The following is a 24,491-nucleotide window of genomic DNA, read 5'->3' on the forward strand; positions in this document are numbered from 1 at the left end:
TTAAATGTGGAAGAGGGAGGCAAAGGAGGCAGAAGATGTGATGACGAAGCAGGGCTTGGAGTGATGTGATTGCTGCTGGCTTTGTAGTAAGTTGTTACAGCAGCCATAGGAAACTAATGAACCTGTATGGAGAGCAATTTGGCAATATCCATCAAAAGTACAAATGACTTCTGTTCCCTCCTTGGGGAATTTCTCCAAGAAACTGGGTGGGACCTAAGTAGTTGGCTGACAGGAGTGAGAGACTTCACTGTATATCAGAGTTTCTTTATACCAGTTTCAAGTCCGGTTCATCCTACTTCCTGAGGACATCTCAAACTCATTGATTTGCTCTCACACCGCCATCTCTGCTCTGGTCCAGGACACCAACACCTTTTCCTGGATTGCTGCAATCCCCTCCTAACCAGCCTTTCCGATTCTAGCTCACCCCTCCAATCCATCCTCACGGTGCAGTGAAAGTGATCTTTGAAAATATAAATCTCATTGTGTCAGTTGCTCTGCCTAGAAACTTCCATTACTTCCCAATGTCCTTAGGATAGCTCACCTTTCGCAGCCTTGCCACGGTGCATCTCCCACTACTCCCAGGCTCTCCCAGCCACAACATCGTTCTAGCAGTCCTACCAATGACTATTTCACTTTGGTTTCCAAACCTTCGCACGGGCCTCCTATCACCCCATTCCCACCTTCCACTTCTTCCGTCCAGGTCAATTCTTAGGTATCCTTAGGTCTCGACTTGAATACATACATCATCCTTACCAGAAACCTTCCCCCGCTTCCTGAAACTGAGTCTGCTCTCCAAAAGCTCCCCCAATTTTCCCCGTGAAAGCTGTTCCTTTACCTGGCCTACCCAATGGCATGTGAGCTGCTCCAGTGGGAACTTTATCTGGGTTACCGCAGCATCCCGAACGCCAAGCTAGGGTTGGTAGGTAGGTTCTTAGAAAACCCTTGTTGCCAGAAGTAATAAATGGACATCACTAAGGTTCTAAGTCTCTAAGATTCTATTTGCTGTCTCCAGATTGTGTTTTGAAAGGCCAATGTTTCTAAGATTCGGATTTTACTTTATTAAAAAGAGCGTCCACTTCTCGTCGTATCCCAAGCTACTCAAAGTTTACCATTCCAATTCTCTCGAACCAGTCCTTCACTCTTTACCTCCCGGGGCATCTGCGGGGGGCCACCGGGCAGGTCCGGCCGCCTGAGCCCGCCCGCGCCCCGGGGGCCGCTGGACACCACCCCGGATCCCCCGGCGCCCCGGACCCCTCACCTGGCCGCCTGCATGAGCGCGCTCCAGCCGTAGTGGTTGCGGCTGTTGACCGAGGCGCCGCGTCGCAGCAGGAACCGCACCAGCTGCTCATGGCCCCCGGCCGCGGCGAACTGCAGCGCCGTGTTGCCCGCCTCGTCAGAGCAATCTACGGGCACCGGCGCTCCGGACGCCGACCCCGCCCCGGGCCCGGACGCCTCGGGCCCCGCCGGCTCCGCGCCCGCCTCGGGCTCCGCGCCGCGCTCCGCGGGTTCCGCAGTCCCCGGTTCCAGCAGCCGCCGCGCCGTCTCCGTGTCGCCCTGATCGCAGGCGCGCAGCAGCAGCTGGAAGGCCGGGGGCAATCCGCCCTCCCCCATCGCGGCCAGCGGCCCGCGTCCGTCTGCGCCGCTGAACCAGCCGGCTCCGCCCCCGGATACCGCGCGCCGGCGCCCCCTTCCGCCCGCGCGCGCGCCTACTGTGTGCCGGCCGCGTGAGGAGGGCCGGGCCGCGCGCCTACTGTGTGCCGGACGCGCGCCCAGGGCGAGGGCACGCCTCAATCGCCGGCGTCGGGGGCGGGGGCGGGGGCGGGGGCGGGGGCTGGACAGCGGGTTCCGGGAAGTTTCGAGCTGCGTCCGCCGCCGAGCTCCCGAGGTTACCTTTGCGTTCTGGGCGCCTGCTTGCGGCCCTCCCCGCTGCTCCGAATAATTCCCGCCGCGTGCGGAGGTCCGAGCGGCCGTCCCAGCCCTCCTCACGTTGGGAGCTCCCAACCACTGGGCCAGGGTCTGAGTCCACGGGCTCACGGGCCTGGCCTGTGGCACGCGCCGCTGACCCCTCCGGCACCCGGCACTAACCTGGCGCCTCCGAAATGGTCGTTGACTGAATTAAGGAACAGATGCGTCCACTCTGTTCTCGCAGAATGTCCTGCCGGGCCATCAGTGCCATACTTGTCTGGGACGGGCGTTAGGCCTACAATCACCTCCTGTACCATCATCTCTCTTCGTCAGTGGTTCTTGAAGCAGCACCGGCTGGGCCATTTTACAAATGCACATTTTCTCATCCCACCCAGACCTACTGAATAGGAAACCGAGTATGGAGCCCAGCCACCGGTATCTTAGCAAGTCCTCCAGGTGATTCTGAGGCACGTTAAAGTTTGAGACGCACTGTTTGATCCTTAACAGCAGTGCTGTCAGCCGCGGGGAAGGGCCGAGATGATCACCCCCAATTTACAGAGGAGGCACCTGAGGCTTAAAGAGGATGTGTCTTGCTAAAGCCCACACGACTGTCGTGTGGGAGAGCTGTGACTAGGACCCAGGTCTTCTGACATATAGTCCAATTCTCTTTCTACTCTCAACAAGTATTTATTGAGTGCCTACTGTGTGCTAGGCACTGTTTTAGGCCCCGGAGAAGATGCAAAATAAAATCCCTGCTGTCCTGGACCTGACAGTGGAAAGAGGCTGTAAATACACAAACAAGTAAGTAACTTGTACGTCAGATGGTGATGAGTGTTATTAAAACAATAAATAGAACATAAAAGAATCCAAGTAAATGGGTTAGAGGATGGGATGTTATTTTATAATAGGTTGGGTAGAAAAGATATCACTGAGAATGTGACATTTGCAAAGAGACCTGAAGGAATTGAGCAGTCAAGTTATGCTAACATTTGGAGAGAGTGCAATCCAGGCGGAGGGAAAGAGAAAGATTCTAAGGAGAGCAGCCCTGCCAGCCAATTGCTTTACACTACGTTCTCATCGCGATAACAGACTTTTAACATTCTGATCTGGGGTAATTGATTTCCACAGACTGTGAGCTATGGTCCCAAAGCCTAGCAAAAAGCTAGACATATGGTAGGTGCTAGGTCATTTAACTTGACTGTTAAATGACTAAGTCTAGTATATAGAATTATAATACAGAACAAAACTTGATGAGGGCATGAGGAAGGAATAAGGGTCATGGCTTTGGCAGATCAAAGATGGTAATGCCCTTAGGATATGGACCGGCAGGGCTGGAAGATAAGGTCTTCTAGGCGAAGGGTAAAATGAGGAAAAGTCTCGAAAGTACACAGGGTTCAGGCTGCAAAATGCTTCAGTGCTAGAGATTTATTCTGTGAGTAATGGAGAGTCATGGCAAGTGTTTGAGTGTGTGAGATTCAGTAATAGAGCTAATCATTTCGGCCATGTGGGAGGTGGTACAGGCATATCTCAGAGATATTGCGGGTTCGGTTCCAGACCACTGCAATAAAGTGAGTCATGCAACTTTTTGGTTTCCCAGTGCATGTAAAATTTATGTTTACACTATACTGTAGTCTAGTAAGTGTGCAATAGTCTTTAAGAAAACAAACAAGGTAAATACCTTGTCAGATGGTGATGAATGTTATTAAAACAATAAATAGAACATAACAGAATCCAAGTAAATGGGTTAGAGGATGGGATGTTATTTTATAATAGGTTGGGTAGAAAAGATATCACTGAGAATGTGACATTTGCAAAGAGACCTGAAGGAATTGAGCAGTCAAGTTATGCTAACATTTGGAGAGAGTGCATCATCTAAGCCCTCAGCGAGTTGTAATCTTTTTGCAATAGTAACATCAAAAATTTCTGATCATGGATCACCATAACAGATATAATAATAATGAAAAGTTTGAAATATTGCAAGAATTACCAAAATGTGACAGTGACACAAAGTGGGTAAATGCTGTTGGAAAAATGGTGCTGGTAGACATGCTCCATGCAGGGTTGCCGCAAACCTTCAGTCTATAAGATGCCACATCTGGGAAGCACGATAAAGGAAAGCACAATAAAACAAGGTGTGGGGAATTCCCTGGTGGTCTAGTGGTTAGGACTCCATGAGCTTCCACTGCAGGGGGCACAGGTTCAACCCCTGGTCAGAGAACTAAGATCCCGCTAGTTGCACAACCAAAATAAATAACTAATTAATTAATTAAACAAACACTGTCACTCATTTCCACATTTGGCTCTGTTCATGACAACAGAGTTGAGGATGACTTTCTTTTGAATGTCTAATGAAGACTTGGTTCCTTGAAAATCCTGAGCAATTGCTTTCTTGTCTTATTGTATTTATTCAGGTGTCTTTTCTTATATTTTACTAACTAGTTGTTTCACTGTAAAAGTAATATACATGGTAAAAAAAAAATTCCAACAATACAAACGGGCATAAAGCAAAAGCCTTTTTCCCTCCTCCTCTACTTTCCCACTTTCCCAGTCCTACTTCCCATAGGTAACCAATATTCACATTTATTTTATCTTTCCAAAAATATTTCATGCATATTTAAACATGCACACCTACTTATAGGCATTAATCAACGTTCTTGATTGCAAGCAGCAGAAATTAACCCTCTGGATAATTTAAGAAGAAAGGGGATTTAATACGAGGTTTTGTTCATAGCTCACAGATCCCACGGGGCCAGAGAACCAGCCCCGGAGGCCCCACAACCAAGAACAATGTCCCAAATCATGCCAGGCTGCACCCTATACCAGGATGGAGTCTGCACAGGCCCATTTTGGTGTCACCAGCTTCAGAGTCCAAGGCAGAGATGGGAGCATCTGAATGGCCTGGCCAGGTCATGTGTTTTGCCTGGCAGAAAGGGAGTTGGGAAAGTGCATTTCTAGCTTTTTCAGCATGTATAATGGGAGGTAGGCTCCATTGTGTGTGCCCCAGAAGGTAGGAGACTCTCCAGCATAGGAAGGGGGTTCCCATGCTGGGCAGCCAAAAAGGATAACAAATGTCTACTACAAATATTCCCTCTAGAGTGGATCTGTATTGCTTACACCTGTCCTGCCTCTCCTACTTGGGGAAGAGACACCCTCTTTCTCTTCGGGAGCCTCCTTCCCCCACTCTCAGTCCACGTGGTTCAGTGATTAGCGTATGTCCAAGCTCATTCCAATTCCTTCAGTGCAGGATTTTTTGTTAAAGGTTGTCAGCTGTCAGGACGTCATAAGCCAGGCTGGGGCTCGCTCTGCCCCCACTTGAAGACAACCTGCCTGAGAGTGAAGCCACCACACAGAAGAGCAGAGACAAGTGATAGAAAAAGATGGGATCAGAACCCCCCCACCCCCATTCTTTTTGGTTAGGTTTGTTTTGAGCAGGGGATGCAATCCAAGCCTTAACAAATGCATATTTTACTATTTTACTTTTTAAAGAAGTGGATTCCTACTATGCATGCTATTCTGAATATTCCCCCGCCCTTTTTTTATTAAATAAATGGCTTGGGCGTCTTTCCATGAACATAGATCTACTGCATCCTTTTTTTAAAATATATATATATTTATTTTCTTTTTGGCTGTGTCGGGTCTTAGTTGTGGTGTGCAGGCTCCTTGTTGCCAGGCGCGGGCTTCTCTCTAGTTGTAGCACACGGGCTCTCGTTGTGGCCCGAGTGCTCAGTAGTTGTGGCACGTGGGCTTAGTTGCCCTGCGGCATGTGGGATCTTAGTTCCCCAACGAGGGATCGAACCGAGTCCCCTGCATTGCGATGCGGATTCTTAACCGCTGGACTACCAGGGACGTCCCTACTGCATCCTCTTTAATTGTTGCATGTAACACCATTAAGCAGATGTACCGTAATTTATTTAATCATTTTTTAATGATGCACAATTAGGTTGTTTCCAGTTTTCTGCTCTTATAAAAAAAATTCTGCATTGAACAGCACTTGTAGCAGTCAGGTTCCCAGCAGGAGACAGCTGGCACATTTGGCTGAGGAAATGAGGACCATTTACTAAAGAACTAATTACAGACACGTGGGCAGTATTTACTAAAAGTTACAAGGGATGTTGCAGTACTCAGAGGCTGGCAACAGTAGGGAGCCATCACCACCCCAGGCCTGAAGGGGGAAAGGGAGAGAGCAGTTACTGGAATTCTGCAAGAGAGAAAACTGGAGAGATCTACCTGATAGGAGTTGGGCCTTTGGTAGAGGGATGCAGCCATCCTATGGCAACCCAGTAGGAAGCAATCCCCAGAGGAATAAAAACCTCTGACCTCATCCTCCTCCTGCCCTCTGATCTCTTGTCAATGCTCCTCATTGGCCAAACATAACTGTTAGCCTGAGGTTCAGAGCCTACTGATGTGGCCCTCACAGTCAGCCTCCCAGGGAGGAGAGACTGAGCGGGGCAAATAAAGATTCCAGCACCTTGCTGCTCAAACTCTGGTCCCTGGACCAGCAGCATCAGTACATCCTGGGAGCTTCTTAGAAATACAGCATCTTGGGTCCACCCCAGACCTATTGAACCAGAATCCATTTCAACACCATTCCCAGGTGATTTGTGTGCACAAAGGTTTGGAAGAATGGATCCAGCACATCTTTATACATAAATCTCTTCTGCAAGTGTATCTACAGTCTTATTATTTATGAATTCTCTTCCAGTATCTTTTCACTGATCCCTATGTTGGTTTGGGTCCTCTAAGAATCAAATGCCATAATGTTTTTTTTTCCTGGGAGAAATGCTTGTGTAGGATAAAGGTGGAAGGAAGAAGAAAAGGGAAGGAGAGCCTTCAGACCCAGATGCAGGTCTGACAACTGGGAAAAGAGAGTGGAAAGGGAGGAGGCTTGGGTAGGAAGAGCTTCAGACTGTCCTGCAGTTCTGGGAATGACTCGACCAGGCTGATGGGGAGTCCCCAGGCAAAGGGAGTCTGCTAAGTCTTCCTGCATCAAACAGAAATGGCTGGATTCTGGTGTCCCTCCCATGCTCTGTCACTGACTGGGAGAAACCAGAGGAACTGTAGCCTCAGCAAGAATATCACGGAGGACCCGAAGGCATAGCAGCTAGAGTCTCTTAGTCAACTGTTCTCCCTGCAGCAGGTTCTCTTGAAGGGCCGTCTGAGTGGTGTACCTCCATCACCGACGCAATCCCTGTTCAACCAGCATTAACTGAGTGCCTCCTGTGTGCCAGACATTATGTGTGTTGGATGATAGGGACACAGCCCCTGGCCCCCAGGGAATCCCACGTGATTGTGGAACAGGGTGGTCTGTGAGCTTTTGTTATCAATTCAGAGGAAGGTTTCAGAGTTTGAGGGTGTCACTGACAGCTTCATGGGAGAGCTTGACCACAAGTTGGGCAGGAAAACTGGGTGTGAGTTGGGTAGTTGTAGGAAAAGAGAGGAAACAGTTTGGAAAGGAGGGACAGGGGATCAGAGACTGGTGCAATGGATTAGAAAGGAGGTAAGGAGGGTTTGGAAGTAAAATAATCTCTAAAGAGTATTTATTTACCTTAAAATATCTTCCTAATAAGATGATAATATGTGTTGTAAAGAGTTCCAATGTTGTAGAAATACAGAATGTAAGCTTCTTGAGATCAATGGCTCTGGGTGTTTACCATCATATCCCTTGAATCTAGTACATTGCCTGCCAAGTGGTAGGTAATCAATAAATATTCGTTGAAAAAAAATGGAATGAAAATGAAAGGGCCAAAGAATCTCACTAATCAGAAATAAATATAATATGGTTAATGGTTTGGTGAATATTTCTTTAGAGTTTTTCCTTTTTATATATTAATGTATTTTACTCAAATAGGATCATACTATCCATACAGCTCTACAACTTGATTTTCTTGACTTAACAATGCATCTTAAACGCGTTTATATGTTAAACACTTAGAATTAATGTCATTCTTGTTAATGACACTCTGGCATATTAGTGTATGGATGTGCAGTACTTCATTTTATAATCTACTATTAATGGATATCTGGGTTGTTTCCAACTTTTTGCTTTTATATACAATACTGCCGCGGACCCCGACCTTTCTGACACCAGGGACCGGTTTTGTGGAAGACAGTTTTTCCACAGACTGGGGTGGGGGGGGGTACGAGGAGGATGGTTCAGCCAGTAATGCGAGTGATGGGGGGCAATGGGCAGATGAAGCTTCGTTTGCTTTGCTTTGCTTTGCTTTGCTCGCTGCCTGCCACTCACCTCCTGCTGTGAGGCCTGGTTCCTAACAGGCTGAGGACCGGTATCGGTCCACGGCGGTGGGGGGGGTGGGGGGGGTGGGGGGGGTTGGGGACCCCTGCAATACTGCGATAAGCTTCCTGTAAGCTTGTCTCTTGAGCACTTATGAATCTATTTCTGTTAGATAAATTCCTAGATGTGAAATTGCAGAATCAAAAGGATACGAACATTAACATTTCAAATAAATGTTGCCTAATTGCTTTCCAAAAGGTTGTACCAGTTTGCATTCCTACTGACTGGATAAGAGTGCCTGTTTATTCACATCCTTGACAACACTGGAATTAATAACCTTTTTAATCTTTGCCAATGTGATAGGTGAAAAAAATATTTTGGAGTAAGTTTAGTTTGCATGCTTTTTAAGTAGAGAAGTTGAGCATATTTCGATACATTTATAGACCATTTTAGATCTCTTTTTTGTGGGAGCTGTCTTCAAATCCTTTGGTCATTTTTATTTCTGTTTGTTCTTTTTATTTCTCTGTTGATTCACATACTGGGTAAATGTCATCTGCAAATATGTCTTTCTGATTTGTCTTCTGTCTTTTGAGTTTACATTATTTGGGGCTTTACAGAATTAAAAATTTTTTATGTAGTCAAATTTGTAAATCTTTTCCATAATGGTCTCTGGGTTTTTTCATCCAGTACTTTCATCATTGGATTTTCTTATTTTTCTTTTTTTACTTTGACATTTCTAGATCATTTGGAACTTATTTTGGTGTAAGGTGTGAAGTTGGCATTTAACTTTATTTTCCCAAATGTTTATCTAGTTGCCCCAATCATTAATTGAATCAGCCATCTTTTCCCCACTAATGTTTGAAGTACCACTACCGTATAACTTATTAAGCTCTAAAAGGGATGTAATGATCCCCTGTGAAGGGAGCTAATATGACAAATCAAAAGTGCCTTCTACAGAAATCTATTTGTTGGTTGAGCAGCAGATGAGATGGTGTGGTCAAAGAACAAGTTATCTCCTCAAACTAACAAGAAACCCAAGGAGAGGACAAGTTAGTCAATTTGGGAAGAGGTATGAAAAGAATTAAGGTCCCAGCTGGATTTGCCCTCTATGGATGCCAACTTATCATCATTAATAACATTTACATAGTACTTACTCTGGGTAAGCAGAGTAACTCCTGTTACTTTACCTCTGTTAACAAACTGTTGTAGCTCCCAGGTGGTACCAATGCTGCTGGTCTAAGAACCACACTTTGAGTAGCAAAGCACTAGTCATCTTCCATTTGCCCTTGCAGAAGCTCTTTCCACCCTGCTTTGTGTCCAGGGAGGCTGTCTGTGTGGACTACATCGCTCAATCCTTCCCAAAACCCTACTCTGGTACTGTTATTATCACCACTATTTTATACATGAGCACATTGCGTTGAAAGAGGTTAAGTGACTTGCCTAAGGCTGCACAGCAATCTGTAATGGGGCTGGGATTTGAGCTCAGGCAAGCGGGCTGCAAGGCTGTGTTCTTACCCACGAGGCTAAGCTGTCTTTGGTCTTTGGTCTCACAGCAGCCTGCCATTGAGGTGTGTGGTAGGAAATCCTGAACTAGGGGTCAGGAGGCCTGGCCTCAGATCCTTGTTCTGCCCCTTGTATGTTGTGTGACCTTGGATAAACCACCTCACTTCTCTGAGCCCAAGTTTCCTCAGAGAAGAAACCTTGCAAGATTGTCAGTGGGTAAAGTGAGCTGCTAGCAGTTTACAGCACATATAGGTGCTCAGTAAGTGACAGCTTGTATCCATTACCTGGCACTTGAACCCAGGTCTTGTAAGGCCTAATTCCATCGCTCTTTTCTCTGCAACTAAGCCTCTGTTGGGAAGCATTCCAATTTGGTAAGCCGATCCAAGTTGTAATCCTTGTCTGTTTTCTAATCTGACAGATCTTAAATGTGTTGGGTGTTTGGACAGAGGCCAAAAGACACAGCTCCAAGACTTTCCTATCACACCTGCCTTCCAGCGCCAACCAGTGGACTCTCTTTTGTGCATGGAGTCACCTCCCACTAGTCTATAGTCTGATAGCAGCAGCAGTTCTGGGTAGGAGCTGCTTTGCATGGTTCACCTCAAACCCCATCTCCCTCCTGGAGCCCTGGGGAAGCTGCTCATGGAAGGGCCATATCCTCCAGGGAGGCCAGTAACCAGACGCTGTGAATTGAAGCAGATGGCAAGTTAGATCCTACTCTGCCTGAGCCACCAACTTGTTCAAGACCGCCTCCCCACTCTGTGTCTTAGGCTCCCCATCTGTAAAATGAGAGAATCAGACCAGACTTATGCTTCTTAACTTTTGGGCTGTGGTCCCTTTGAAAATAGAGAATATTTGATAAAAAGCTTTGGACTAGCTTACCAGTTTACACATTATCTTTCTACAGGAGATACAAAACTATTCATTTCCCTGAGCTGGGCAGCAGCAAAGGGAGTTCCAGATTAACCTAAAGTATGATTTCAAATCACTGATCTCACTTTAACATCCAGGTATCCGTGTAAACATAACTTCTTCAGAGAAACCTTCCTAAACCCCTAAACTAAACCAGGTTCTACTAGTATAAGTCCTTTTAGCACCCTGCAATGCTTCTTCAAAATATTTATCACAACTCTAATAAGTTATCTTTTTATTATCTGTCCATTCCATTACACTCTCAGCACCATGATGTCAGAAGTCTCTGTCTTGTGACAAAGATTCTCTCCTTGATCAAATTCTAGACAGGTTCCTCTGAGCTTTCATCTTGACTAGGGCTCAAACTTGGCCTGTAAAAACTACAGACTCTCAACACAAATGATTTCATCCACCCGCCTCCCCTCACCTTAAAAGACTTAAACACTAACATAGTTTCCAAGACTGTGACACTAGCACCCCTTAAGTGCCTGCCTGAGAAAGCTGAAGACTACCCAAACAATTTGCTGTTTGCTCTGTCCAACACCTAACCAGAGGCCCCTGACCACCCTTTTTAAGAACATTTACTGAAAAGGGCTTACAATTGTGAATCCTTTCTCTGTCCCTTTGAGATGTGTATGTATCTCCTACAATTCAGGAGTATCTTTCTCAAGGACCTGAAAGTCATTCCTTTATTTATTTATTTAAGTTTATTTATTTATTTATTTTTGGCTGCATTGGGTCTTCGTTGCTGCACACGGGCTTTCTCTAGTTGTGGCGAGCGGGGGCTACTCTTCGTTGCAGTGCGCGGGCTTCTCATTGAGGTGGATTCTCTTGTTGTGGCGCATGGGCTCTAGGCGCGCGGGCTTCAGTAGTTGTGGCTTGCGGGCTCTAGAGCGCAGGCCCAGTAGTCGTGGTTCACAGGCTTAGCTGCTCTGCAGCATGTGGGATCTTCCCACACCAGGGCTCGAACCCGTGTCCCCCTGCATTGGTAGGTGGATTCTTAACCACTGCACCACCAGGGAAGCCCCAGTCATTCCTTTAAAATGCGATCGTCAGGAAGGATAGGGCCTCTGTCTGCCAGTCTCAGTGGGAGGATAGAATCCTGACTTCGATGATTGCAAGCCAACAGACATATCTGGGCTAATCAGCATTTATGCTGACCAATCCTTTGTAATTTTTCGTTTCCTCAACTCTACTTAAAACTCCCAGTTACCCCTATGCAAATCAAAGTTGAATCAGTTCATACTGGACCTCCTTCCCTATTGAAATGGTATGTTACCGATTCAAATCTGTCTTTCCCATTTAACTAGTATCCAGCTTTGTTTATCATCGACAGTTGCTCATTGTAGTTTGCCTAGTCTGTAGCACAGTACCTGGCACATGTTTAGATGCTCAGTAATATTTCCTCTTGAAATATGTTGATTAAAATCATCCAGTTGTTCCAGTTATCTACTGCTGTGTTACAAACCATCCCAAATCGTCATGGTGTAAAACAACAATCATCTTATTATGTTCATGGGTTCTGTGGGTCAGGGATTTGAAGACAGCACCTCTCTGTTCTGTGACATCTGGGGCCATAGCTGAGATGGCTTGAATGACTGGGGAGGAGCCACTTTCAAGATGGCTTCTTCACTCACCTGTCTGATGCCTGGGCTGTCTAGGGTGGCTAAAGGTTGGGCTCAGCTGACCCTGTTGACTGTATGTCTGCCTGTGGCTTCTCTGGCGTGATGGCATCGGGATCGTCAGATTTCTTTCCTGGCAGCTCAAGGCTCTGAGAACAGTGGTCCCGTGAACAAGGTGGAAGCTTCATGGCCTTTTATACCTAGCTTTAGAAGTCACAGAACTTCACTTCTACCATATTCTGTTGGTTGAAGCAGTTAGAAGTCTGCCTTGTTTCAAGGGGAGGGAGTATCAAAGAATTTTCAGCCTGGTTTTAAAATCACCGTACCATCAGAGTCAGATTTGGGGAGAATTCTCTTGCAATTAATCATCTGTATCAGTGAGGATTAGACTTGGCTGCCTAAGACAGAAAACCCATAGAAACAGTGGCTTCAATGAGATAGAAGTTTATTTCTCTCTCACTAAACAAAGCCTGGAAGGAGGCCAGCAGGACTGGTTCAGTGTCCACAATGTTAGGGAACTGGACTCCTTCTGCCATGGTGTTTCACCATTCTCAGTGCATGACCCAAGGTGATTGCTTGAGCTCCAGTCTTCATAGCCACAATCCAGCCAGCAAGAAAGAAAGGTAAGGAAGTTTCCTTTAAGGCCATTACTCAGAAGCCCTATTTGACACCACCACTTATAGCCCATTGGTGGCACACTTAGTCACTTGGCCATGCCTAGTTGCAAGGAGGGCTGGGAAATATAGTCTTTATTTTGGAAGACAATGGGTCCAGAGAAACAAACACATTTTTGAAAAGATTCTAGAGAAGGAAAAAGAGAAGATTGGATATTGGCAGACATCTAGCAGTTTGTACCATACCTTTTTATTCTGTTCTATTTCCTGTTCTGCTACTGATCAGCTGTGGGCCTGGACAACGTACTTCCTTTGGCCTGGTTACCAAGTCCTCTGGTAATTAGAGACGAGGCTTCGATGATCTAATAAGGAAGCTCAAAGGATTAAGCAAATAAATGTGTCAATGCTCTGGTTTCAGGGAGAATAACTGGAGCCCTGTCCAGTCAGCCTCCTTTTTACTTTCCTGGATGGTTTTCCCTTGGGATTTCTAGGAGCAGATTCTGAAAACATCCAGACTGAGTTGCTGAGGCCCTTCCAGCAAGAAGACCTAAAGAATTCATGTTTGTTACCTTTTGGGAGTAACTTTTCTCTGCACTTAACCAGGCTGTGCCCTCCATCAGGTACTTCCCCACTGAGTTCAAACAGGTGCCTACTTAAGTGAGTGTGAGACACAAAGCCAGCCATGAATTGAGCACTTACTGTGTCTGACACTGAACCAACTTCTGGGATCATAAAGTGACCACAGCCCATACTCTTAATCCTTTACATTCTTTTTTTTTTTTTTTTTTTTTTAACAAGGCCAGGGTATGAAGGGCTGTAACAAAGTATGATGGTGATATGGATTGAATTGTGTCTCCCCAGAAGATCTGTTGAAGTCCTAATCCTTGATACCTATGAATGTTACCTTATTTGGGAATAGGGTCTTTGTTGATGTAATCAAGTTAAGATGAGATCATTAGAGTGGCCCAAATCCAATGACCAGCGCCCTTAGAAGAAGAGTAGAAGGGACACAGAGACAAACGCACTAGAAGAATGTCATATGACCATGGAGTCAGAGATTGGAGTGATGCATCTACAAGTCAAGGAATGTCAAGGATTGCTGGCAACACGAGTAATTAAGAGAAAGGTATGGAACAGATTCTCCCCTGGAGCCTCCAGGGAGAATGTGGCTCTGCTAATAAGACTTATTGCCTCCAGAACTGTGAGAGAATAAATTTCTGTTGTTTTTAGCCACCTAGTTTGTGGTAGTTTGTTATGGCAATTCTCGGAAACTACTAGACATGGTCAGTTTGATACGTCAGCTTGGCTAGGCTTTAATCCTCAGTTATTCAATCAAACACTAATGTAGATGTTGCCATGAAGGTATTTCATAGATATGGTTAACATTTACAATCAGCTGACTTTAAGGAAGGAGATTGTTTAGGTGGGCCTGATTTAATAAGTTAAAGTCCTAAAGAGCAGAACTGAGATTGCCCTAGAAAATAAGAAATTCTGCCTGTGGATTGTAGCTTCTTTTTATATCAGAGAGTTTCAGCCTGTCATTCCTGATGACCTGCCCTATAGATTTTGGACTTGCTTAACCAGTCTCTGCAATTGTATAAGCCAATTTCTTGCAGTAAATTCTCTTAATATATCTCTTCCTGCTTTTGTTTCTCTTGTGGAACCCTGACTAATACACAAAAGGATGATGTGATCTTTAAATACGTTTACCTAAAAAACCATGGAATTGCTGAAGGCTTCATGGAGGAGGTGGCTTTTGGCAGGGTCTTGAAGGATGGGTAGGAGTTTGCTAGTTGGGGAAGGGCATTTCCAGCAGAGAGAACAGCCTATGCAAAGGCCTGGAGTGAAACCATGCCTCCTCTATCCCCCAGTGGTTGGGGCGATAGGCATTACAGAATTTGGAGTCACATTATGGGGGTCTCTCCAGTCAAGCTGAGGACTTCAGCACTTGTCCTGGAGGCTAGGGGTTCTCCTTTTTTTATTCTTTGTTCTTTTATTTCTTTATTTTTAAAAATTGAGATATAACTTTCATAAGTCCAGTGCATGGGTTTTAAAGAAGAACTTGATGAATTTTTACATATGTATTTATCCATGTAATCCTCACTAAAATCAAGAGATAGAATCAGGGCTGGGATTAGGGTGAGGTGAGTGAAGTGAGCTGTGCAAGCACAGGGTTAGATTTTCTGCCTTTAAAATTTTGGTATTTTGTTGTCATGGATTTTTTGCTTTGATTTTGAAAAATATTGTTTATTTTGATTACTGAGGCTTATTTGGCCCACACTTCAATTTTCCGCCTTGGAGAGAGCCTCATGCCTCACTCTAGTCTGGACCCTATTAAATATTTCCGGCACCCCTGTGGCTTCCTTATTCTCCCAGTCCTCCCAAAGGAAACCTCTAGCCAAGAACCGGGCTACTTAACATGAAGGGATGGCCTGGGGTGTGTGCAGTCATGGGTGTGTTTGCGTGTTTTTCTGAGAGGATAGTTCATTTCTTTGATAAGTTTCTTGGAGGCGTCTGTAAAGTGAGGAATAAGAAACATTACCGACTAATAGGGAGCCAGAGGAGGGTTTGTTATTCAAGGGATCCGAGCAGTATGTCTTAGGTCGGTATGCCTGCAGGCCTCCATGAGATAGCCCGGTGTAAATTAGCCTCACTGTGCCCCAGTCTCCTCATCTGTAAAATGTACCTCTCTTATTGGACTGTGTAGGGGTCAGATGAGATAATGGCAGTGAAATTCATAGCGCCCTGCACAGCGCATTCGGCCAACATTTACGGAGCGCTTACGACTTGCCAGGCGCTGAGCTGAGGGTTTTACGGCCGTTACCTTTTTAATAAAGCACACAGCCCACCAAGAAGGTGCACGGCTCAGCGAGCCCTCCTGAGGACCCTGTAAAAGTTCGCCCCTTCGGCAGGCAGGAGGGGCGGGAAGGGGGCGGGGCGCAGGTGGGGCGGGCCGGGGGCGGGGCGGCGCGCCGGTTCCGGGATCCGGGTCGCTGGCTGCGCCAACGCCTCGGGGCGCGCCGGGCGCTGGCCGCAGCTGGTGGGCGCATGTTGGGGCGCGCGGCGTGGAGGCGCTGCCCGCGAGGGCTTCGGCGCGGCCGGGAGGCGCTGCTGGTACTGCTGGCGTTGCTGGCCCTGGCCGGGCTGGGCTCGGTGCTGCGGGCGCGGCGCGGGGCCGGGACGGCCGAGCCAGGACTCCCACGCACCCCGCGCTCTGGGCGGCGAGACCCGGTTCTGCCGCGGCCGCCGGTGCGGGAGGACGCTCTGGGCGCGCGAGGCGAGGCAGTGCGGCTGCAGCTGCAGGGCGAAGAGCTGCGGCTGCAGGAGGAGAGCGTGCGGCTGCACCAGATCAACATCTACCTCAGCGACCGCATCTCGCTGCACCGCCGCCTGCCCGAGCGCTGGAACCCTCTGTGAGTCCCCAGGTGGCGGGAGAAGCACCGCCCTCGGAGTCCCCGGGCCTCAGTTTCTGCAGCTGTGAAGTGGCAAGGTGGAACCGGGGTCTCGAAAGACCTGGGGATCTCGCGTCTTATTGAGTCACTCGGAAGTGGGCAGTGAAAGTGTTCATACTGCGGGGTGGGGGAGAAAGTTTTAAAAAATGAACATAGAAAAATCTCAGAAATTGACAAATCTGCAGACAGGTTTCAGATGAGACCCTTTGGGTGCCCTTCCTGGGTCCAAAGGCACCCCCAGTCCAGTTACGCCTGTAACGTCCTGCTTTGGCGAAGCTAAGGACCTGTGGGGTTCGAGACAGGCTTCATTCACTTACCTGTGTGCACCTGTGTGCACCAGGGCCCATGAATCAACCAGGAGGGGAGGGCCCGCCTGGCAGGTGAGATGAAAGGTGCCTGGAAGGGCAAGTCGGAAGTCGCAAGCCTCCTTGCCCTCTCTCTGGTACTCCTGACCTTTAAGTGGAGGAAGTCAGGAAGGAGCGGCTGCTGGGAAGGGCTCCTTCTGGCTGTGGTCCAGCAGAGCTGACTCCTGTGGGTAACACAGTCCTGGAACCTGTGTGGTCAGAGGCCTAATTCCTATAGGAGCTGCTGTCTGGAGGGGTTGTACCCACTGCTTAGGTAAGAAGGGAACAAGCTGGCAGGTGGAGGATGGCCCTCCTGACCTTCTATTTCCTTTCCTCTTTTGGTAGGGATCTTCCAGGTCCCTGCTGGAGCCCCCTCCTTAAAGACTTTGAGGGAAAGAGGGCTCAGAGAGGGGGTTCTGGAGCCAAGTGGGCAACCTCCTGTATCTACCAGGCATCTGCCACTCCTCCCTGCTCCTTGTCCCTCCTGCTTTACAGGTGTGGAAATTGGCCCAGAGAGGTCAGGTGACTCACCCAAGGCCCCACAGCTGGAAAGTGGTGGAACTGGCCTTGGGGGACTGTGACCCTCCTGGCCCCCATGGTACTGTGCTGATTTCAGGATTTTAGGCAACTGCTCTGTGCGTCCTTGGTCAGAGAGAGCATGAATGTCTGCAGGAGGAGGCCCCACCTCTGCCCTCACTGGCAAAGTTTGAATGGATTTGCACCTCACTGTCTCTGCTGTTTTTCAGGATCTGCTCATGCCTAGCCTATGCTTTTACCTTAGGCACTTTTACTGTTTATCTTTTTGAGTCGAGCTTTGTTTGTTGGGGTTGGTGGTAGTTCCTCCTCTTCAGCCAAATGGCTGAATATATGTTTATCTCCTTGAAACACGAAGGGTGCTCACTGAGGCAAGGTCTAGGGGAAGCTTTCAGGTCAGAATCAGGGTTCAGACCCAGCTCATGTGAAATAAAATCGTGGCTCTTTTGCTCATCAGCTCTGTGATGTTGGGCAACTTATCTAGCCTCTCTGAGCCTCAATTTCCCTGTCGGCAAAATAGGGGATGAGTAGAAATAACACAACCTAGGAGTTAATAAAACACCTAACACCTGGGAACACGCTGTGTACTCAGTTCTTATTAGTTTTTCCTGCCTTCCCTGTTGCCAACAATACACTCAGGAGGTTGCTTTTAAGAGTCGTCCAGGGATTGGTCATAAAGTTTTTCTTTTCCAGGTTCCAACTTCCTCTGTTGTCCCAGGTTGTGAAGTCTCTTTGAAACATTGTGGATGACCTGTGGGGCGTATGGTGTTCCATCTCCATGGTGACACAGCTGCTCTGTGTCCTATCAGGATTTGCTTATAGCTCCTGCTATTGCAATGACCCTGGGAAGTTAATCCAAACCCAGCGTGATAAGGAGTGTGAATGCCTCCTGTCTTTAATTCCTGCAGCAAGGCCTATTGGGTCATTCTTGCCTAGAGAGAAAGGTGAGCTCCATCTGTGTCGGTCTCAGCCCAGCCAGGCCTTGAGGTATAACTTAGATGTAGCCAGTAGTGTCAAGGCCTTTCACGAAGACTCACTTTTATTATAGTTCATACGGGCGTGAGGACCTAATAAGGTGTTGAGATTTAGCCTGAGAAACCAGAATGGCAGATTATGAGTTCACAGTCGGGGTCCTGGGTGAGGGGGAGGGTTAGAACTAATTAATAAGCAGAGGTGTGGTTAGGATCCTTGAATGTCATAGGAGGGAAGGTCCTGAGGGAGCATCCAATCTAACCAGAGAGGAAAAGCCATGCCCCCAAGGTAACACACAGATCTGGGGCAGAGCTGATCTAGAACCCAGATCTTTTATTCCATCCTCCCTTTTGATATGGAAGCAATTATTTATCTGTTAATTTTAATTATAAGAGCAATACATGTTCACTCTAGAAAAGTTTGCATATACAGAGAAGCAAAAAAAAAAAGAAAAAGAAAAATCATCCATAAACCTACCATCCTGGGAAGAACCACTATTAACATTTTGCTGTGTATCCTTCTAGACTTTTCCAGGTATAGAAATAGATTCTGAAAAATATACACACGGGTAAGTGGGTGAGAACATATTCAGGCATGAGTATGTACAAAGGCCCACACATGTTTTTAACCAAAGTCTTTGCACTACAGGGGATCAGTGTGTTATCATAGGCAAGGGACTGTTTGGCTTGGTTCTTCTGGCATCTGCAAGCCTTGGTAGCTAATAGAGACACTTCGAAGTATTGGCTCTAATTCTTCAAGACTTGGTGTAGACCCTGGCCCTTCTGTGAGGCTAATAATTCACATGCCAGTAGATTAGTGCATCGCTTTTTTTCTATTAGTTACGGCACTGAATCGAGGAGGAAAAGGAGGAGGGAGGAGGATGACAAGGAATTCTTGCATGGTAGTGTAGTAAGTATAGGGTTTGCAAAACTCTTTCACAAATATCGTCTCATTTGAGCCTAGTGAGGAGAGGGAACTTTCACTGTGAGATGGCAGCAGGCCAAAGTGGGGAGCCAGATAGCTGGGTTTGTGGCCTTGGGGAACTTTGAAAAATTATGTGAGGGATCTTCCCCAGAATGATTAAATAGAGTTTTGGTGGGTAGGGCCTAGGCTGAGGCTGATGTGCAACTAGTGTTGAAAGCTACTGGCTTAGAGCCTTTGGATTTCTCACTCCGAAGATTAAGGGTGGGTGCTTTTGAGGCTGTGGGAGAATACCAGAATTAGACAAAGTGGGGACTGATTACAGGTCAAATGCAGATGAAACTCGTGGTGACATCACAGTCAGTTACAAGGTGTGTCACAAGTGATGATGGGTAATCATGTACCAATACTTACATGAAGTTTTAGTTTTCATAGATAAGGGAAGCCTTGAGATAATCCTATACTGTTATTCTCATTTGCATTCTGACCTCTTTAGCAGGAGAGAAAGGTGGAGTGACAGCGCCCTTGGGGCTCTGCATTTCCACCGCACATGTATGGGGTTGCCACGCATGTGAACATCAGCTGTTCTCTGCCACTGCCAAGGAGTTGTGAACCGCTGGTTAGAAAAGTGTGTAAATAATACACACAGGTGTTTGCATTTCCTGAACGCTTGCTCTGGTTTTAGCCGTATTAGTGCTATAGTTGCAGAGTGTGTATCCGAGTTTAAGGACTAGGACTTGGGTGCTAGGATGGCAAAGAGTCTCAAAATAGCTCTAAATAGGTAATTCAGCAAAAGAAAGTGTTTGTGTCTTGCTGGGGTTGGCAGGAGGGAGTTGGTTAAGATTTCTCTTTTTGCAGAGAGGTAGCCTGCTTGTCTGTTCTCTTAACATTACCTTTGGAGAAACATCACACATGGTGTGGAGATTAGACTGATGTTTCTTTGCTTCCCCGACAAGGTTGTAAACTGAGGCTATTTTATTAGTTTTTCCTAGACCCATCTTGTGGTTGTCAGAGTGGCGTCCTTTCTTTGAATCAGTACCTTAAGTCTACAGAACATGTTCCTTTTGGTTAGAGTTTTCATGATACCTTCTCCCATCCTTTTATTTTCACTTCTTCTGTGACTTAGCTTTTAGGCATGTCTCTAATTAGCATGTTGCTGGATTTTGTGTTATCATTAAAAAAAAAATCCTGACTCACAGTCTTTGACTTTAACTAGATAGTTATGTCCATTTATACTTACTGTGCTTACTGATACTTTAGTGTTTGATTATGCCATCTTACTTATGCTTTCTATTTGTTATGCTTTTTCTATGTTTTTTCCCTTTTTTCCATACTGCTTTTTGAACCCATAGAACCTTCTGGTTCCATTTTTCTCTCTCTATTAATTTGGCAGTTATCTATTTCCAATCTTTAGTGGTAAATTTGAAAGTATATATTTAACTGAAAAAAGTCTAAAGTTAATCGATAACTATGGATCCTAGAATGCTTTAACATTGATCACCTTCTTTCCCAATTTGTATGTCATTTTACTCCACTATTTTAATTCTGTCTTGCTTTTTAAACCAACACATTAGACATTTTTAAAAATGCAGTATTCGTTTACATTTATCCACATGTTTACCATTTTCTCTTCCCATCATTCTTTCCTGAATGGTCATCTTTGGATCTCAGAGATCTTTCTGGGATTCTTTTCTTCTTCCTGAAAGATATCATGTATTTCTTGCTGTAGACAAGGTTATTGTTGTAAACACTCAGTTTTATTTATCTGAAAATGTTTTTATTTTGCTCTTGTTCTCAAAAAATAGTTTGGTTGGGTATATAATTCCAGGTTGATAGTTTGGCATTTGAAGATAGTATTCCACTGTCCCCTGGCTTGCTCTTTGCTGTGAGATGTCTATACTGAGTTAAATTTGTCTGTCATTCTTGTTTCTTTGTCATTCATTTGAGGTCCTCTTTTATTTATTTAAGCATAGTCAGCATACTTATTTTATGCTCTGTCTGATACCTCTAATATCCAGGTTCATAGATTTCCTTGTTGTTCCTGTGCTCCGAGGACTTCTTTTACTTTTTTGTAAGCTGATTCATGCATTTAAAAGATTTTTTAAAAGTATTTTATCAAGAATTTTTTGGGTGTCCTTTACCAAGAGGTGTTCCCAGATATTTTAAATCTTTCATACTGCCTTGAGTGGAAGTCCTATATTCACTTTAAAAAAAGACTTATTTTCTCTATTAGTTAGGGTTCTTTGGTTGAAAGTGACTGAAAACTCAATGCAAACTGACTTAAATATAAAAGAAAATATATTGACTTCTATGACAGAAAAGTCTGAGATTAGAACTGGGTTCAGATTATTCTGGGCCCTGAATACAGGGACTCAACTGATTTCATCAGGAAAATGTTGATTGGTCAGGCCAGGGGCATGTGACCTTCCCAGAGGGGTGTGTATATGTGCATATGTATACACAAGTGTGTGCACACACATTGTATGTATGCGTGTGTGTGTGTGTGTGTGTGTGTCCAGCCTTGCACAAACCATACAGCTTGAGAGTGCAGGAGGCATGGTTCCTGAAAGAGCAAAGTGCAGTAAGATGAAGAAAGGAGAAGGCATTCTGGGCCAATAAAACACACCTATGTATATTATGACCTCCCTGGCCTGTTCTCCAAAGGATATGAATTTTCATTTTTTTAAAGATGTTTATGTGATAACCTAAATATAATATAAAAGAAGACCTGGAAGTATTTGCCGCACCCATTCATTCACATCCATAAAATACATAGACATATATTGTACTGGTGGAGGTTATGGTAGTCCGCACCCAGTAGGGTTGTTTTGAAGGCTAAAGGGAATAATGCATGTAGAATGCTTAGCACGCTGCCTATCATGTAGTAGGCACTCAACAAATGTTACTATTATTATTAGGTATTACTAGGTATTTTCTGCAAAGCATGCAGAAAATACAGAGGAAAACACAGTTCAGCCCCTGCCCTTACAAAGCACATGGATTATACCAGAAAGTTAAGGAAAGGATGGCTTACTATGATTTAGCAGTGAATTTGGTTCTGAGCTCTCTTTTATCTCCTATGCAGAAGTGGAACCCTGAGTGATGCATAGCTGCCCTTGCCTAATGGAAGGATGCACAGCTTTTTATCACCCAGGAAAAGGGGAAAGTGTTTTTCCTGGATGCAAATTTAGAGATATTCAGGAAGGATATATTGAACTTCATGAAGGAGAATGCTTTTAAAGGATGTTTTATCTTCTTTTTTTCTTTAATTGAAGTATAGTTGATTTACAATGCTGTGTTACTTTCTAGTGTACATCAAAGTGATTTAGTTATATATATATATGTATGCTTTTCCAATTTTGGTTTATTACAGGATATTGAATATAGTTCCCTGTGCTATACAGTAGGGCTTTGTTGTTTATCTATTTTATTTATAGTAGTTTATATCTGCTAATCCCAAACTCCTAATTTATCCTTCCCTCACCCGTTTTTCCCTTTGGTAACCATAAGTTTTTTATCTATGTCTGTGAGTCTGTTTCTGTTTTGTAAATAAGTTCACTTGTGTCATATTTTAGATTCCACATATAAATGATATTATATGGTATTTGTCTTTCTCTTTCTAACTCACTTCACTTGGTATGGTAATCTCTAGGTCCACCCATGTTGCTGCAGATGGCATTATCTTACGCTTTTTTATGTCGCTGTAGTATTCCATTATATGTGTGTGTGTGTGTGTGTGTGTATACCACATCTTCTTTATCCATTCATCTGTCGATGGACATTTAGGTTGCTTCCATGTCTTGGCTATTGTAAAGCGATATTTTAAAGAACAAAGGAGAAAATATACTACGCCAACAACAAAAAAAGGAGAGGGCAGAATGTTAAATATTACTCAGTGAAGACATTTGCTATGGCAAGCTAAAGAAATATGATTCAGCATTTTAAAAATCTTTCTTGTGATTATAAAAATGATGCATGTTCATTATAGAACTATTTTTTTTAAATAAATTTATTTATTTTTGGCTGAGTTGGGTCTTTGTTGCTGCACGTGGGCTTTCTCTAGTTGTGGCGAGCAGGGCTACTCTTCGTTGTGGTGTATGGGCTTCCCATTGCAGTGGCTTTTCTTGTTGCAGAGCATGGCTCTAGGCGCATGGGCTTCAGTAGTTGTGGCTCGCGGGCTCTAGAGCACAGGCTCAGTAGCTGTGGCGCACGGGCTTGGTTGTTCTGTGGCATGTGGGATCTTCCCGGACCAGGGATCGAACCCGTGTCCCCTGCATTGGCAGGCGGATTCTTAACCACTGCGCCACCAGGGGAGCCCTATAGAACAATTTTAGAATGCAGAAAAATATAAAGAATTAAATAAGAATCAGTGATAATCCCACTGCTCAGAGATCACCATTGTTAACATTCTTGGCATATTTCTTTCTATTGTTTACTGTTTATGTGTGAGTGCATGCACACACACTTTGTTGTTCGAAGAACTGACATGATGCTGTTTATAGATCTGTACCCTGCTTTTCTGATTAAACGTCAGAGAGTGGCCATCCTTTTTTTATTGCTAAATACTGAAAACATGGCTTTGGATGGCCATGTAGCATTTCTTCATGCAACCATGAATGTTTATCCTCCGACATTTAAATTGTTTACAGAATTTCACTATTATAAATAATGTTACAAAGAAAAATTTTTACGACAAGCCTCCTTCAGGGTATCTCTGATTATTCACTTGGGTGAGAAATTGTTAGATGTATTGATATGAGATGAATGAGAAGAGGAACATTTTAAAGCTCTGAGTGTAGGGAATTCCCTGGGGGGCCAGTGGTTAGGACTCCAAGCGCTCACTGCTGAGGGCCCTGGTTGGGGAACTAAGATCCCATATGCAGCGCAGCGTGGCCAAAAATAAAAAATGTTTAATAATAATAAAAAAAGAAAGCTCTGAGTGTATATTGCTAAATTGGTATCTTGTAATCTCAGAGCACACAAATAGCCCACCTGGACATTTGAGAACAGTGCCCTTGAACTTCTGGATTTTGCACAGCAGTGAAAACACATAAACAAAAACACTGAGGAGGGGCTGACATACAGTCCGAACTCTATTTGGTCAAACAGAGCTTGTCTTGTTCTCCTATTTACTTCCATCATGAGAAGAAATAAATTTTAATCCAAAACAGTAAGGATGTGATTTCAAACTAAAGGACAGTTCGTTTAAACTGAATAAATTTCATGTTTGAAAACCTCATTGTCCTTATTTCTACTCATTTCTCTTTGGACTGGTGCATATGTGAAACTAAATTTTAGCTTTACCTTATTTTTAAAGATAAAAAAATCTTAATTTTAGTTTCACAAAAACACATTTTTTTTTCATGTAGTATAAGCAGTTCTTTCTGATGCTTCTAGTGGGCTGTGGTGGCTTTTCTATGCACCCTGTCTAGTACTCAGAGAATATTAAATCCAGACATAGTTATTAATATTCTTATACATAT

General features: G+C 45.0%; 2 protein-coding genes across 8 annotated transcripts in view; one reads left to right on the forward strand and one right to left on the reverse strand.

Moving 5' to 3' along the window:
• Positions 1–1,778, reverse strand: part of ANKS6 (ankyrin repeat and sterile alpha motif domain containing 6) — a 55,425-nt gene extending 53,647 nt beyond the window's left edge. The window contains exon 1 of one of the 2 annotated variants that reach the window (XM_033431183.2): positions 1,259–1,778. In XM_033431183.2, the coding sequence (XP_033287074.1) occupies positions 1,259–1,611 (353 nt within the window). In that variant the 5' untranslated portion in view covers positions 1,612–1,778. The remainder of the gene's footprint in view (positions 1–1,258) is intronic. The other variant, XM_033431182.2, reaches the window with a different exon arrangement.
• Positions 1,779–2,626: 848 nt separating this feature from the next.
• The window catches only part of GALNT12 (polypeptide N-acetylgalactosaminyltransferase 12), a 53,883-nt gene continuing 32,018 nt past the window's right edge, over positions 2,627–24,491 (forward strand). The window contains exon 1 of one of the 6 annotated variants that reach the window (XM_049711140.1): positions 2,627–2,706. In XM_049711140.1, coding sequence (XP_049567097.1) covers positions 2,642–2,706 — 65 coding nt within the window. In that variant the 5' untranslated portion in view covers positions 2,627–2,641. Of the gene's footprint in view, positions 2,707–15,772; positions 16,199–24,491 lie in introns of those variants that run through there. The other 5 variants (XM_033431186.2, XM_033431184.2, XM_049711139.1 and 2 more) reach the window with 5 other exon arrangements.

Source organism: Orcinus orca, chromosome 6 (genome assembly GCF_937001465.1).
Source record: "Orcinus orca chromosome 6, mOrcOrc1.1, whole genome shotgun sequence".
NCBI lineage: Eukaryota > Metazoa > Chordata > Mammalia > Artiodactyla > Delphinidae > Orcinus > Orcinus orca.